The 17989-nt window shown below is 33.8% G+C and overlaps 1 protein-coding gene across 4 annotated transcripts in view; it reads left to right on the top strand.

Annotated features, from left to right (window-relative positions):
• The window catches only part of CSMD3 (CUB and Sushi multiple domains 3), a 678537-nt gene that overhangs the window by 262282 nt on the left and 398266 nt on the right, over window positions 1-17989 (top strand). For all 4 annotated transcript variants that reach the window (XM_085321107.1, XM_085320309.1, XM_085319522.1 and 1 more), the window contains one exon: window positions 13320-13397. In XM_085321107.1, coding sequence (XP_085177233.1) covers window positions 13320-13397 — 78 coding nt within the window. The remainder of the gene's footprint in view (window positions 1-13319; window positions 13398-17989) is intronic.

Genomic DNA, 17989 nt, shown 5'->3' with positions numbered 1-17989 from the left:
TGGTTTTACTTCCACAAACAACTTGAAGTTCATGTAAGGAGTAGATTAAWGTTGTAGGTGAATGTTATCAAATACTATTTGTTATTATGTGCTAGTCTATTGTTTCATGTTAATCTGTTGTGGAAGAATAACTTGTAAACACAAATATGTTGAAGAGGAACATCTTTTATAGCAGAAACAATTTGCAGATGTCTCATTATATGGTTGATACTTTGCAAAGACTTCTTTATCTTGGAATCTATTTTCCTACTGGAAACTCCTAGATACCTAGCATAAATCAATGTAGCTTCATTTACTTAAATGAAGAGATTACACTTACTGAAAGCAGAAGAGCTGCAGCCCTACAGAATTTGGAAACCTTATTTCTTTTAAATTGGGTGACTTGAAAAAATGAACACTATGGTTGATTTGCATATGAAACTTCTAAAGTACTAAATAGGTGCTTATGTKCCAGTTGTATTTCTTCAATTTAAATCTGAAGTAGGTTGGTGAGTATTAACAGAATTTGGTGATGTTGTTAGGTGGCTAGGGATTTCCTTAAGGACACCTTTGGTCAAGTTAAAACAGAGAAAACAGGCTTATTTTCAGTTATGAGGGAGTATATGAGGGTCTTTTAGAATCTATTCTAATGTAGATATATGAGAGTGAGGTAATTTGGCAGTGATAAACATGCAGTTTCTTCTCTCTCTTGTTTGTCATCACTGGACAGCAGGGCCCTCTCCATTGCTTTCCTGCTGTCCTTTTCTTCTCCGACCTGCCCTTTAATCTAATATGTATAAAAGGCACATATTTCTGAATTAGTTTGTTATATTAAAGTACAAAACATCGCATTAGAAGAAAAATGAATGAGACACCAAGATTCTGCTAAAATAATGCTATAGTCCTTCTCTTTTATATACTAAAGTAATACYAAAATGCACAACACATGAACAAATAAAGCCAGTCTTTCTTTTATAGATCTTAGTAGAGAACAAAGCTGAGATCTTGCAAGAAACCTGTGTGTAGTTCGTTTCCTCATGCCACATGTTTTTGCTAGCATGTTTTGCTAGCTAGCCTTTATTTTGCTACATTCTCTAAACATGATTTTATTGTATCATACCTGTTTAACACATTGAACCCACTGGAGTGGGTATTCATATATTGAGTACAAAATTACCATTTCTACTTGGTAGTGATCACCATGACAGCATGCTTACACTAGCTGTGGAAACATGCTAAATTGACCATAATTAAATAAATACTAGTGGTCTCTCATATAATTTTTTCTCATGAGAAAGATGTAGCCATATTTTGAAGGAATATTTGTGAATGTGAGACTGTCATTAATTGACTGGAAGAAATTTCCATTATGGGCAGATAATCTACAGATGTTTTTGTTGAATTTCATTTTTTTTCCACTGAAATATTTTAGCCTGTCTTTGACAGTGAAATGTATCCAAAAGTATATAACCTGCTTGTCTTGTCCTGCATAGTAATTCCTATAGAACCATTTATAAGAGCTACTTGAGAAGTTTATGTAAATTCCTTTCATAAGTTTTTTCTCARTTTGATAGGTATTAACCAGTAGTTTCTATTGTTTCCAACAGAAACAATAGAATAGTTTCTGTTGTTTCCAGAATAGTTTATATTCTGAAAATACAGAATTATTTTGTATTATTAATCATACTGTAAGAATTACGCTTCCAAGTCTAWGCAAATGATTCACTCTTGAAATGATAAAACTTAATATGCTAAATATAATCTACTAAAACGTACTGAATCACATATGTATATGCTTTTAATGGAAAAAGTATACATGTTTTTAATGGTACAAGTGTACAGTACATACAGTCCTCACTGTAGACTTTTTTGAGAAGGTTGGTGGTGAGATCTGAATAGTGCTATGTCTTATGATATGTCGTCATTGATGCAAAATGATAACTATAGAATAAAGTCCAGTTGTTGGCTTCTGTATGATTGTTCTATAAGATCTTGCAGAATCAGTAAACATTAATCATACTTTTTGTGATACTAAACTGATTTTTTCCAAGTGCACTAGAGAAGGAACTAAAGGTCTCTATCTAAAACTAAACTACTAGTTGGAAATTAGTCTGCAGTACTTGCTACTTGGAATTAATGAATAATTGCATGGTGTGTCAAAGGCTGGCTGAAGAATTTTTCCTCTACCCTTTTAGCTGGAAATGACAGATGGGAGAAAGACTTTCTAATCTGGTAATTTAAAAAAGGAGAAAGGAACCRTAGCAGCATTTGATGAAATGTTTCCATTAGAAATAGGGAAGTACAAATATCATTGTGTAAGGAAGCAGTGAGATCTCATGTGGAATACTGTGTGTGATTACAGGCCCTCATCAAAAAGAGTTTCGACTGAGTCAGGTGAATAAACGATGAGTGATGGCTTTACATTGTTCTGATCATCCCATCTTACAATAGAAAAGTGCAATAGATGTTTCAGGGAAAATGCCAGTCTGTGGAGAACTTAAATAAACACAAATGAGCATGTAATACCTATGTAGGTATTTTAGGGAAAGAGATTAGAAGAATTTTTCTTATTATTGGAACAATGAGGGCTTCTGATAGGAGGAAAGATTAGATGAAGGATGAAGAGTTTAACTACTTTCAGGTTGCAACTTGGTCGGTGCAAGAATATATTAAGATATGATATCTAGAAGAGAAACGTGGAATCTTTTGGATCCTTTGCTGTGRTGGAACCAAAGATTCAAGCTCAGCAAAGTACATCTCTTCCTCTGCTCAGAAGACAAGGAGGAAAAGGAGACACACAAACACTTGCTTTCAGGCATTTAATTTGAGAAGTTCCAAACACCCAGCATTATTGTGGCTACTACAGCACAGTTACTAGTAAGTACTGTGATTATAATTACTTGAGTAGAAAACAACCTGTCATTTTTGCTGTTTTCTACTGTATGTCTCATACACTCAGAATTCAGTGTTTAGTAGTGCTGTTAGTGCTTTTGAATTGTATTAGAAGTCATATCAACTGCATCTTCTTCCTAGAGATGTAGAATGTTTATTTCAATATATGCAAGGATGATGAGAGATTTTTAGGAGTGGTTCTAGTGGATGCTTTCTAGCATAACAATACTGTCTAAAAAATATATTTTCATTTTAAATCCACATACATCCTAAATACCACTAAGAAGAATGGGAGTATTATGATTTCAGTGGAAAYAGGCCATGGTACAAGGGTTTCTAAAGTAACCTTGAGATAGAAGTAGAGAAGGAATAAAGTAAATGTGAAAGCTGATGATGTCAATTTAGTGAAGGATTATATTCAGTCATATTATTGAGAAGACTCCTTGATCTATGAGCACAAAATATAATTAAGTCTGATCCTCACTTTTGCTGACACAATACTACACTTCTGTGGATTTTAAAGAGAGCATAGAGTGAATGTAATTAATTTTACAAAGTGAGTAAATAATTTTTAGAGATTCCTTAATTCTTCTAAAGAAGTAGGAAGTGTCTTGAAAATGAAATATTTCCAATTAGGTCACTGGAATTTTGTTCTTCATTTTAATGAAGCTGGCATGTTACCTCAGAGATAAATTAGAAGTAACTCTCATCACATAAGAGAAACTCAGTATGAAAGATTTACAGTAGCAATCCTTTATTTTTTTCAATTAAGAGCCATCAAGTTTAGCTAAATCTTTTTATTAAGCAGTGATGAATGATGGAGGAACTCTGCTGTTGTTGAATTTCTAACATTGAAAAATGAAGAAGTACAGTACTGTGCTTTTTGTTTTGACAAACTGAACATTTCCAAAGAATATGCACAGTTGTCTTTTTCTATACATCAAGACAGTTAATAGACAGCGAAAGATTGAATGATTCTTAAGACTTACTTACAACCTACCATTCAGAAATCCTGTATTATAAGATAATATCCGTCACAAAGGGATTTTTAAACTAAGGCCTTCGTCCTGTAGACACAAACGAGTACAAAATGTGAGCAATGTAACCAGACCACTGCAACAGTTTATAATGCATACATTTTAATATACGTGTAAAATACAGAAAAATCAATCTGAAATAAAGATGWAAAGGTTGGAGGGTAGTTTTGCTTAGTGAACTGAGCCCTGAACAGTAGCAGATAATCTTAACGAGTAACTGCAGGCATCGTGTGCAAGTGCTGCCAGTGACTCAGTGCTTTCTTTAGGGTCTTCAAGCTCATGTATTTTCAGTGGAACTTTGAATTCTGACATACTTCATTGCTCTGAACTTCTCCATCTAAAAAGCAGAAATGTCTCTAAACATTTATAATGTTGTAATCATATTACCATGGATATGCATTCAGTTTGGGGATTAAAGTATAGATACATATTTGATCTTTCCCCCTAATTATTTGTTTTTTWAAAAAATCTCTTCTTCCTCTTCTTGATGTCTCCAGTCTATTTTCTTTCCCAGACTTTTCAGCTCTTCTGTTTTATCCAGCTTTCTTACCAAACTGTTTTAATTCCCCTATTTTTTCCCTTTTCTTCTTTTAAAACATTTGTATATCACACACCTTATCTCATGCTTTTTGACATTTGACTTAATATAGTATCTTCGTAGAAACAAGGAAAAAATGTTTCAGAGAGAGAAAAAAAGTTGCTACTGAATGTTTCTTATTAAGCCAGTATTTCCCATTGCTGTGTTTTAAAGGAGGGTTTATGATGGTAAGAAAGAGGATTTTWAAGGTTTGTTCTCAAGTTCTCAAGAAAATTGTTAACAATGTAAACAGACCCAAAATATAATATAAAATTAAAAGAGAAATGAATTAAATAGAATACTAAAGAAACTCTCTTTTTAAAACAAATGGATTTAAGATAGAGTTATTTAACTCTACTTTTTTTTTTCCTGAAGATTCAGGGAATGATAGAGAACAGTATGTGATTATTTGATACAGCCTTTTAAAGAATCTGATAGAAAACACTGATACATCCAAAATTCTGTAGTTTTTACTTAGAAGAAGAGCAGGGAGAGGAAGGGGTGAKGTGGGAAGAAATTTTCTGAAGAGCTGTTTTTATAGAGTTTAGTAAGAAATCAATATGCGTAGGTCCTGTTTTTTTTATGTCATGAGTGAAACCCAGAGGTATAATGATATGAGTCTGAAGGRACAGAAAGTGAATATATTTTATTTTGAGGTAAAAGTAAGATAATTTATAGGCTTTTTTAAAAGTTATTTTTGGCAAAAATAATCAGTAACATTCCAAGAGATGCTCATTAGTGTAACAGAGACATGTAAACTTAGAACTTATTTCAAAGAAGTCTTGGGAAAGGAGATCAGTTTTTGTCCAATACTCCAATCTAGTTTAATTAGAAGGGTGAGAGGAGAGAAAAAAATGAGTCATGTACACTTTTTTGTGGCTATCCCTATTGTTTATCCCTCTAAAATAACTACCAGTGTCTAGAATAGGAGATCCTGCTCTTTATTTTTTTTGAGACCATATTATATTTACATATTCAAGTCGCCACTGTGAGCCCTTCTTCTGTAGAAAGCTGTGCTAGTGTGGTTCAGCTGGTGACAGGAATGGGAATTCTTTTGGAGAAAATCCCTGTTAGTCTGATGTGCATCTATAAGGAAATGTGCAGGATAGATAAATGATATGGGAAAGGTACTAAGTAAGTCTTGAATCTCCTTTACTGATGTGTCCTGTGCACATCCTGGGGAATTTCTGAAATGAGATTAGGTTTTGCGGAATTCTATGTTAAGTGGCAAGAGTTGTCATGGTATGAAGATTTTAGGATGTCTGAAGTCATAAAATTATTATTTTTACTCATAATTCTTTGATAAAGAGGTACTCATTTGCTAACTTTTATCAGCAAATAATTGGAGGTGGTGTACTATTTTCTTTCTTTTTAAACAGCAATTTCCTCAACAGACAAGATACTGTTTTGCATGTTGATTGATTAGTAATGCACATTGACTCTGAGCCCTAGAATCAGCTGTTGAAGTAAGAAGCTGACCAGACTTTTTGAATTTTCCTTTCTTGCTTTTAATGAAAATCTTACAATGCCAATATAATACTTCATGTTGACTGTAGATTTTTCCTTTAGATTACATAGTCATTACTTATAATAGCATAATTTTGGAAATAAATACACATGCTGATAGAGCTTTCTTGCAATTATGTTTATGTGAATTGTTTTTCTGTAGCCTACTGATTTGAAGAATTGAACTGTGGTAACACTTCAACTGAAACATTGCTTTTTATACATTCCAGTCAACTTTATGCTGCACATCTCTTCTTTATATTTATTTTGTTGATTGCAATTTCTGCAGTTCTTTAATGTTCTCTATTTTATTATTCATGTTTACTTCCGTAATTAATATTTGTCCATTGACATGTTGTGTCATTATTTTCCCTTTGTAATTCAAGTTTTGTTATCTTGGCCATAATGTTACTGTAAAACAAATACAGTACTAATGCATAGCAGTTAGAATGKGAAAAATAATTTATCATTAATGTAGTTATACATTACTTATAAAACATACAGTTTAAAAGTATTTATTTTTAAGTAAGTATTTTTCAAATTAGATTTGAGATATATATAATGTAGAATACAGTGTAGTGTAGAATAGAGAGTAATGTATAATACTATAGAAAAGCTGTAATCTTAACCATTTTAAAGACTGTATAAGCTTAATATATTTCATCATCAATCTTAGGTCAGGACTTGTTCTTATTCTATCAACATTGTTTTATCTCATTTTATATATTTCATATCATAATTGCATTACTTTGTTATACAAAATTCTTTGTATTAGTTAGGACTTACCTAAGRAAGTAAAATATTTTTAAAAGTTTTAGTGGAAAAGATAGTAAAGTGGAAGTGTTCATACAATTTTGTTGGCAAATAAAGTATAGCAGTAACTCTTGGAATTCCCATTCTGTGCTATGTTAATCACATTTTTCAGGCAAGGAGAGAGGACTTCTATTTTTTTTTTTCCTTTCAGCGACACATTAGTGTATTTTTAACTGAGATAAGAACCCAATGAGAAATTTTCAAATGCATATTAGATTGTACATAGCTTATATCATACACAGTTCTGTTCTCAGGAAATTGTCATAGGTTTTCATCTATGAATGCAAAAAATGAACTGAATATTTGCATAATTAAAATGGAAATGCATCATATTAAAATAAAATCAAAATATAAATGTAAAATGCATACATTATGTTAGAATCATATCCCTATGGCAGGTTTTCTTGAAGTATATAATTATATTCACTGAGTTATCAGAGCATTTCATTTTATGAAGGGATTTTACATTCATTCTCATTTGCATTTTCTTCCATTCTGAATAAATTTTTTKGGCTGTGGGGAGGAGTTAGCACTAAAATAGAGCTTCTTGTCAGCTGAAATAAGATGCGTGAAAGAAAATGAATAGTCTTATTTTTTAATTCTGTATATGATAGTGAGCCACAGCTTCATTTAAACATCTCTACTTTTTGTAAGGAGTTAAAAAGTTCTTTTCACTGTTGCAGTCATTATATTTTATTTATTGTGCACCATCATATCTCTTTAGAAACACCTTCGGATCTAGAAACAAGTATTTGTTGCATGTTRGGCTAGCAGATGCAGTAATTTGAAGCAGAAAACTTTATAGTCTGCTTTGACCGTGAGACTTTGGGGCTGTTCTTACTGGATTTAAAGTAGGGTGCATGGGGAGTAATAATAGAGAAACTAAGGCTGACTCACTTAAGTGAAAATTAAAAAGTGCTAAAATTGGGTTATCCACTACCKTATAGTCTGATCAGTTTCTGAATTGCTCTTCATATTTAAGCAATCTTGAACCTGCGGAATTGACACTGTGCTATAGAGACAGCTGAAAATTCATGTCCTCTAATGCCGACTTTCATGGTACAAAAAGGCCTAGAAGATAGTGCTCTGTTAGTCAGTGTACTGGCTCACACGGATGTTTATTTATGTATTCCTTAGATAAAGAGATTTTTAATATAATTTTGTGAAGCCTAAGGTACCTAAAAAGTAAATAACTTATTATATCTTCAATTTTTTTCTGCTTTGTGCAATAAACCGCTTTAAGTGGTAATCTCGAGGTGTCTGGAGATGTATCACCTGTTGTCAGACTTTCAAAATTCTGGATTAATGCAGTTGCATTACATACCCAGTGAACATGAAGTGTGCACAAAAAAGCGGAACTGACCTGACATGAATAGTAAGTTTAATGCCTTCAGGCTGCTGTGGATCTGCTGTGCATGCAGATTGACTTCTAGAGCGCACAACGATGAATTACTTAGAGCGCTGTTGAGCTGGAAGTATCCTGCTCCCAAGCACCAAATGTGGGAAATCCGGAACATACCAGGTCCCTGACACTTTCTTTAGAACGAGTAGCCGCTGCAAGCCCTTCCAACCTTCAGCAGATACTGAAATTTTCAGGAGTCAGTGATTGTCCAGATCTTTGTTTGTACCTCTTTATATGTCAGAAGTATCTGAGATTTTCTTCATTTTAAATATTAATAGTGTTTAAATACTGGTTTCTACTTTTTGGAGATGATATTAAAAAATATTTTGTTACTGCTAGTCTGTCTTTCTTTGATTCTGAATTAGTTTGTTATGTTCCTATTGAGAACTGTAGTTTTAATTGCCACCGTCTTCTACTGTTATTTACACCAGGGTGCCGTGGGTTAAAAAAGGCATAAATCATTATCAGTCTGATGGGGTTCGTCAATGAGAATTATATCTTCCTGCTTTGCCAAAGGGGCTAAACTTTACTGCAGGCGAATAGCTAAGTCAGGAAACCTCTGTAGAACGTGGGTAGAGCTGTAGTATTGATAAATTGAAGCAGAGTTCAGACTTAAACACTTTTCTTCTTTCTTGCCACCTAATGCTTCCGAGGCTGTTCTGGCATGTCTGAAACTGCTTAGTGTGTGTGTACCTGAAACAGAAAAATAAAAAAAATCCACCTTCTGCTTCCTGTAATGCTCTGTAAATACATTGTAGAAGTTATTTTTTGTTTGAAAGTGTATGCACTTCTGTGGGTGATCAGATTGATTTCTTGATTTGATTTTATTTTTGAAGTAAGCGGAGGGAATTTCGAAAGCTGTTGATATACTGAGACAATGTCTTTGTCAAAGAGAAATTTCAGAGCACTAGTGCCAGTCTTAAACACCTTCTGTATGGCAGTGAATCAGCAGATAAGAACTGTTCAATATTTGGACAACTTTGAACAAAATAGKTTTGTTTTTAAACCTGGAGTTTATCAGTATTTTCACTTTACATCACTAAAGGAATGACTGAATCAATCGGAAGTTATAAATATAACTTAGGTTAAAATTCATTGTTATTTGTAAAAATTGCCTCTTATTCTCCATATTGACCCTAGCTGATCTCAGCAATAAAACTAATATAGAACTTACGCATGTCCCCCACAGAACCGAGGATAATAGCAGGATACTGGCCAGTTCACTTAGATTCATACTGTGCTTCTGAGAGAAGGATTTTCTGAATATGTATTCATCAAAAGTATACATGACAAGTGCATAGGATATTGGTATTAAGCTATTCTTTCCAAGTATGTCTTCAGTTAAATGAGAAACTTTCAAAAGAGCTGAGTGCCTTTGCAATGCACTGACCCTTCCAGATATATTTTAAAGTATATCTACCGTGAAAGTAATAATTTGGACACGAATCTTGGAAATGTATCTGTAAAAGAATGGATTAGTAGACTAGGAAATAAGATGACTGATTTTTCAATGATAAATGCTGGTACTGGCTCCTTGAGTCGCTTTGATTATGGCCAGTAAAATAAGAACAAGGCATTCTCTTTTACTTTATTTCAAAATCGATAAAATCAAAATTCTGAATATAGGGGTTTTCAGTGAGCTGAACTTCAATGAGTACTTCTAAAGGAAAGATTTAAAGTTGTGTCTAGTACCCTTGATACTAGAAGCTAAGGAAGTATGTTCATAATGCATAACAAATATTAAATAGCCAAAGCACACAGGAAAGGGGTAAATAAAACTTCTGATAAATATGAAAATTAAATTATTTCAGGACAGGCTGAAACTAATCATMGGTGCTTATTGTGAAATGAAAAAAACCTTGAAAAAACAGAGAGTCAAGCAATAACATTGCATTTGGTATCAAAGCAAATATTCAAAATTATTTCCATCTGTTTAACTTTATATTCAAGCCAATGTTAAATTTAAATTGCCATTTTGATATTTGAAATTTAAATCATTTATATTTAAATGTAAAGCTAACAAATATTAACTTATTTCACTGATTCCCATTTGCCATTTCATTTAATCTGTATAATGCAAATAGCTTACAATTCATGATTCAGAACTTTCTTAGAAGCTTAAAAAATTAACTGTTGGCATAGAATTATATGTCGTTATATATTATTCGTTTTCACGAATACACATACACTGGGTCTAGTAACTTTGTAAAAAGTCACATGGACTCCAGCATCAATTCTGCATTAAAACCGTTTGACAATAAAAAGCGTGAACAGTGATAAACATTGGTTCCAAGGTGGATGCCTCAATAATTTTCAGGTTTTGAAAATTTTCTGATGTCATCTGTGATCCAGTGTTGCAAAGTTATGACCGAACTTTTTACCCTTCACCAGGCCACATGATCAAAAATATGTTATTGACTATTGGAGATGTGTATAGAAAGGAGATGTATTGCTCTCCGAACAAAATAAAAAAAAAACAGTGAAACAAAACTATTAACTTCTAAATCGACAAGTTAAAAAAAAAAAAACTACAACGCATAGATCTTCAAAGTAGTTTTAAAGACGATCTAAAAACCTCATATTGCTATATTCCGATATTATAACAATGGACTGGTGGTTACCTCAAATACCTTTTTATGAATTTTGATTTTCTTTAAAACAGATTTTTACAGTGCTTCCCRTTACACAATTAACATTTTGAAGTGAGATACTGTGGATTCATTATAGTGTTTCAATACRTGGTTAAATGTGGTCTCTGATCACTTTGTTTTCCTTACTCTGACTTTCAGGTTCTGCTTTGGAGTTGACTCTGAAGCAGCATAACAGCGGATTGGGGTTTCATGACTGATTTTGCTTATGCAGTATTACTGTSCAAAGCGCTGCTGCCTTGCGGTCGCTGAAGGCAGCGTACTTGAGTGTCGCTGCCTGGTGCTTTCTGCTGCGGTCTGCGCTCTCAGGGCATCAGCCTCTTGGTTTAGACTTACCTGTTTCCCTGCCTCTTGGCTCTTCTGAAATACCAAAACGGATTAGTCTGACCATGTTTACAAGTCTGTAGAATTAACATACCTGAAATACTTGCATGGAGAGAAATAAGCAATAAGTTTAAATTCATCTTATGTGAAACTAGGTATCTAAAACAGGCCAGGTCAACCGAAGCCTTAAAGTGTCTGTTTGCGAGCGAGCTGAGACGTGCTCRGCGGCAGTGGTTGCTGGCGGGGACCTGTCCTCCGAGCCTCCTGGAAAGGGAAATCCTGTCCCCTGTTTGCTAAGCCTGTTTTTGAGCAGTCACCATTTTCCTCACTGATTCCCTACAAAGTAATGCCTAGTTTATGACGTATTAAAAAATATATTTAGGTTTTGTTTTGTTTTTGTTTTTAATGTATGTGCATGCATATGCAGCCTGACGCACCGTTTAGTGCCTGTGTATACTTGGACCAAATACACTAGTCTGACTGTTCCTTGGCAGTATATTCATACCTTACTGTTCAGTTAATCAACATTCAAAACCCAGTAAAAAGGAAGTTTCATCTCTGTTAGTGTAAAGATCTTTCACAAGTCCTGTGTTTAATACCCTCAGCAAAGTAATGCAAACCGTTATACAAATCCCAGATGGKTTTAAATGCCGTGTTCAGCAAGACTCGTGCACAGCTCTCTGAAATTTCCCGTTAGGTCTCGGGAATGCCTTTTCTTAGCTACGTTTCAGGTGATCCAAACAGATCTTGCTGCTCTGTYGGACTGGTGTGTAGGGCTTTGCTTACGCCTWGTTCTCTGAATCTCCGTCTTCAGCAGCAGTATTGCCTTGTAGCCAGTGCCCAGCATCTTCTGTGTAGCTTGTAAATAAATCTAGCTGTTAAAGTCATTTGAGTATAGTATACCTGAAATTAACCCATGTTTTAATTTGTACTTTTGTTTAGAGGATCCCTTTCTATATAGGGTTCAGTGTTCATTGACAGTGTGTATGAGGGAGAACAGATATTTAATCTAATGATTGAAAGAAAGTTTCTTATGCTTGCAACTATGCTTGCTTTACTCCTTTTGGTATCGGTTTAATTTGTTTTTACTCTCTTTTTATTCAGTTGCTTTCTTTCAAAAATATATTAGGGGTATATACTTCCCCTGAATTAACTGCATTTATTGCAAGGCCAGGCATCCCAAAATAGGGGCTTTTACAGACATAATTCAGCTATGAGGTGTGAGTTAGGAGACAACTGRCCTTCCATGTCATATTTTGCAAATGAAGGTTTTCAAGTAGGAAAGAGGGCCAGTCGCAGAGCTAACAACAGAACAGTGGAGTATAATTTACATTTTGTATCCAAATACTTTTAGTTCAAATACTACATTAGCCTACTATGCCTTATTTAATGTAATATTTTCTCCATGAAGAAAAGATTTTTGCTTTCTGTCTGCAGAAGATGTAAAYGTTTTGTGTATTGATGTGTTACTTTTTTAAATGGGCATCTACTGACTACAGATCTGAGGATATATTTTGGATTTTAGTCTACTTTCACTAACATGTTGTGGATGACACTTTTTTTTTCTTTTAAATGCTCTAGAAGTGGAAAAAAAGATAGTTGAATAAGACAAAAAATGTTTTTCAAGAGTTTCATAATACTATTTTTTTAAAGGTTGCTCAGTTTTCACTTAGTAGATATGATAGTGTTCTGGATTTTTGAGGGGGCTGTGTGTGGGTGTAAGCTTTAGTGCTTCCTAATATAGAAAAGATACCAGATAAGAATTGAATGTTTTTAAAGAAAGCGTTTTTATCATTTCATTTTCCATGTTCCATAATTGTGTGACTATGTTTTACACAACTGTGTATGGTGCATGGAAATAAGCCCTTTTTGCCATCATTCTTGTTTCAGGTATAGGCGACAAAAATAAATTACAAATCTTATGTCTTTCTTATGTCAGGTACACAAATTAGTCTAAATACTTACTTTTTGTAAATTTTTTTTCACTTTCTTTTCCTCAATGGATAGATACATAACATAAACTTATTAGATAGACAGTACTCTAGTTTGTATATACTTCCATGATAAAATTTGTCAAATGAAATGAAATATTTTAGACTGTATTGCCTGATACATGTTTTTGTTTGTTTTTTTTTAACTAGTGAAAAAGGCCATAGATTTTAAATCTAGAGGATTTAAATTGTTTCCAGGGAAAGACAACAGCAACAAGTTTTCTATCTGTGAGTGTACTCCTTTTTTGTTACTTTTTTCTAGTGCAAGAGTGAAGTTTGTGCTGTCTGTGTTGTTTATGTGTTTTCAAAATTGTTTATATATTTCTAATAGTGTAACTGAAATCTGTTTCTATTTTTAAATCTATTTCTTCCATCTGCATGGTGAATTTTAAAATATGGTTCTACTCTGAAAGCTGGCTTCCTRTAGATCTGGCATCATAGCACGCCCTGTTTATTTTGTCAGTATATTGAGCCTCCCAGATGTCAGCTGAAATCTTAGGTGTGAAGTCAGGGGATGTCGCTTTAATGGAAAATTTTTGCTATCCGCAAAAGGCTATGGCCCATTCCCTGATACAAATGTACAACAATGTTTTTGTTCAAGCAACACCCGTAATGTCACTTCCTGCAGACTATTTTTCTTCATTAATTTTGAGATTTTGAACTGATTAAGATGTAGGTTTAGAAATCTTGAATATGCTTAGTGTCTTCTATTTTAATTATAGAAAATAAAAACTGAAAGTACTCAGCATCTTAGAGGATGGAGTCCCGCTTGACTTATAAGGAAGAGTCAGACAAGTTTCTAACATAAATTGAACAGATATGACCCTAAATATGTTAAAGGGGATATCTGTTGCGAAAGAAGATGCCATTTTTACAGAGTTAGGTTTTGGACTAGAACCACATTTTAAATATTTAAAAGTAAATGGTTAAAATAAAGATGGACTAAATGTGTAGCATGTGTCTGTTCATACTACATTTCATTATTATTCACAGGAGAGAAGAAGACTTAACAAATATATGCACTTATGAGGCTTCTTAGGCTGGAAAGATTTACAATAATTTTTTGTTCAAAAGCATTGGTGGATTCAGTTTCCTGAATTTACCATGGCAGTGGCTTTCCTGAAGAAAATACATTTCAGTGTATTTTTTGGTTTTAGATTTTCARTTGTGAACATATAAGTCTTGATTTTTTAGATAAAATGGCAGGACTTTTACTAAGTAAGAAAAATGAAGCAAACCGAACTTCCATTCATCTTTTTATAATGCAGCRTATGGCCACATTCAACTTTTCTGTAAACTGCATAATCTAAATAGTTCTGAAAGACAGTTCTGTTGTATTTGAAAACTATATCTAGACATTTTTTAAATTTTTTTTTTAACCAGTGGGTGACTGGAAATTAGGTTGGTTATGCCACAAGAAGTGTAGTAAGATAAGTCCAGTAGTGTTTATTGCATAAAAAACATTGAGGTCTCTGCCTGACTCCCCACCTGCTATTTTATAGTTACAAAAGAATGACTGATGAAATAGTTTTTTTCTTTACAAAAATACCTATTGCAGAAATCATTAAATATTCCATTATGTAAACATTAGTAGGGATTGCATAATATATATAGTGAAGTAGCAGTCATGATATCCAAATGTGATTGTTATAAAATCAATATTAAAGAAATTCATCTATCAGTATTTTCAATAAGAAATCTTTATATCACTTAATATTTTGTGATATTCCATGAAAAGCTAAAAACTTTGATATCTTGGTTTGTTTCTTATGCAGAATAGATTATGGATATGAGTCGAGAATAAGCAAAGGTGAAAGCAGTGTTGGTTTATACTTTTATTCAGTCATAATCTTGTTGTAAAAAGATAACTTAGAATTTTTCTTGTAATTCAGCATTTTGTTAGCTGATCAGTTTGGTAGCTGGTCAGACAAAAGAGGTAGTATTTAATTAAAAGCATATGTGTTTAGTTGTTTATTTTAGGTTAAATTCCCAGTGTAATCTCAKTTGGATATGTACTTGCATAACAGTGACAGAATAGGGTCCTTCAAAAAAAAGATGACTGTCACGTAGCTGTTAGTGGAAGTAAAGATAAGTAAATACCTATTTTAAATGACATCTTRTATTATCAAAATTTTTAAAAATTATTGTAACCATTAGGATGGGTATATCTTTTCCCTATTTTATTTTTATTCAATGTCGTGGATGTCTAATATATAACATTAATGCAGTTTTCCTCACTTAACAAATAATTTCACAAACATAGCCCCTGATCCTGCAAGCACTTATGCACATGCTTAGTTTAAATGCTTATGGTTATCAGGTTTACCCTTGTAAAAACAAATACACAGCACATGTGCATAGGTATTTGCACATCGTAAAGTATAATAGTAAGGAATATGCATCAACTTCATTTGGCAAGTGTTCAGATTAGCAAAAAATCATTGAGGGGACTTTTTTCAATCTGGAGTAGAGCTCTARGGCTTCCTGCTCCCAGTTGCATGCTCAGGCCACGAAGGAATGCCTTCCTCACACCAGCCAGTTATTTCCTGTGGAAAACCCTTTCACTGCTCATTGACATACAACCATATGGGCTGTAAACATATACAGATCTATATGTACATATAGACCGGTATCTGGGGAACTACAGGAGAGTTGTGTTTCAGTAGACTGAAAAATCAAGCATTATGTCTGAAAAGGTAGCTTTGAGACAAACATCCTGAATTTAAGTTGCATTCATTTTTAGCAAAGCACTTAAGCATGTAAATGATGAGCAGAAATAAGAATGGGTTTGAGCTTGTTCTTAAATACATTACTGATTTGGGATCAAAGTTAAGAAGAGAAATCAGTTTAATGACTTCTATCTAGAACTCTTCCTGTTTTGAATTTTTATTGTTGAATATGTTATTTTAATTGTGTCACTGCAATTATTTTACTGATATTTTCTGTAATATAATCCTTTAGAATTTTCTCTATGAATATTAATTAATCCATGAATTAGCCTTTAAAAATGCATTTGATGGAATAATTTTTAAGAATGGAACATTATGCTGAACATGTCAGAAAGCAGGACAGTTTCTCAAGCATCATTTCTTGGAAGAAATTGTAGAATCTATTGGTCTTGTGTTGTGAAATCCCATACCTTTTTTTTTTTTTTTTTTTTTTTGAATATTCACTCTATTACCTTTGGGGGGTATAAAATGTGGTGTAAAATGATTTGAAATGTTAAAACAGGAAGGGCAATAAATAGAAATAGTCCCATTCAGATTTTGTTTTTATTTTATTTATAGTTAAGTGTGCATAAGTATATAGTACAACTCTGAAATGTCACTAGTTTTTTTTAGAATAACTTGGTATTGTCATCAGCCATCACTAGTGGAAGTTGCTAGCTGTAGTTTTAACAAACCTTTGAACGTCAGAAGAGTTAGCTGACAGCTACACGGCTGAGAACGCATCTTTTCCCCCACTCCTTCTCCAGAGGGACTCCTTTCCCTCTTGCCGTCCGTGCGTTACGGAAGACCGCGGTGACCCCGCGAACGCTAGCAGTCCCTCCGCAGCGCTCGGGGCTGCTGCGGCCGGGCCGGCTGCCCGGGGCGCTGCCGGGCCGGCTCCTTCAAAGTGCTCCTCTAGCAAGTTCCTCCTGGATTGCCTTGTTTACTGCAGTTTATGGAATTTTACCTGCCAGAAATGAATGCTTTCCAGCACTAGCAGGAACTTGGTTTTCTAAGCTAATATGTTCTCATCACACGTAACAAGTACAGGGGGAGGAAAAGATGAAAACCTGGTACTGCGGATATCCTCTGAGGAATGCCCTTCCTTGCCCTGAATACCCTGAGCATTTGATGCAGATGAATATAAGTGATTTTTGTTTGCTATTAGAGCCAGCTTGTATATAGTACAGCTCTTCCAGGGCAGAGGAGAATAAATACTGTTGTCCCAGTTGACAAATGCTGAGCTGATAGGTTTTTAAGTAGAGAAGAGTACTAACTTGATTCGTTTTCCCTTTAACCCTGGGCAAAATTTTCTTTTAGCCTTTGCTTTCCTCAGAGATGCTGAACCAATTCGTCCATTGCTGTGTATATAAGAAGACAAATTTTAAGGAAGGGCAAGTCCCCAAATTCTACTTTGGCAATTATGTAACAAGGGTTGGGGAAAAAAAAAATTTTTTTGAATGTCATTGGTTTCATGAACAGCTAAAGTTTAGCACACACCCATTAGGAGTGTAGTTAGACACTACATKTTTTTATTCGGAGAATTCAGTTTTACAAAGTAGTGTGATTAGCTTAATTCTATGCAAGCTCTTTCTTAAAAGGGGACTTATGTTACTCTGAAATCTATCATTGCAAATCCATTGGTCTAGAACCTCAGAGATGAAGATACAGTGAACATTCTTTTTCCTGATCAGTATAAATCTCTTGGTTTCATGTCTTGTGCTGTGAAAACAAGAAAAAAAAAACCCTTAGAACTTGAAACTTGTGAAAACTTGTATTTTGCAAAATATTCTTATAGTGGATTGTGACTATATCTAGTAAAAGCAGACCATTTTCCTTTGCTAGTGTTTTCTTTTGGGACTACCACCTGATTCAATGAACTTTGAGAATTAAATGCAAAGTAAATAGAATTACTTTGGCCTGCAGATTATCTTTGGAACATAAAATTTTACAAGCTGTAGCAATTATCAGAAAGTACATAGTGCATTAAGAATAAAACAAATAAACAAGGAGCTGAATATGCTGAGGGCTAGATTGCTACATACAGATTTCTGGAAAACTGTACTAGTTTGAATACTGATAACAACAGACTTTTATATGGGATACAGGTAA

Source organism: Rhea americana, unplaced genomic scaffold, assembly GCF_003343005.1.
Source record: "Rhea americana isolate MKP2758 unplaced genomic scaffold, rheAme1 scaffold_0, whole genome shotgun sequence".
Taxonomy (NCBI): domain Eukaryota; kingdom Metazoa; phylum Chordata; class Aves; order Rheiformes; family Rheidae; genus Rhea; species Rhea americana.
The sequence above is the reverse complement of the archived record's forward strand: the minus strand, read 5'-3'. Positions and strand labels throughout refer to the sequence as shown.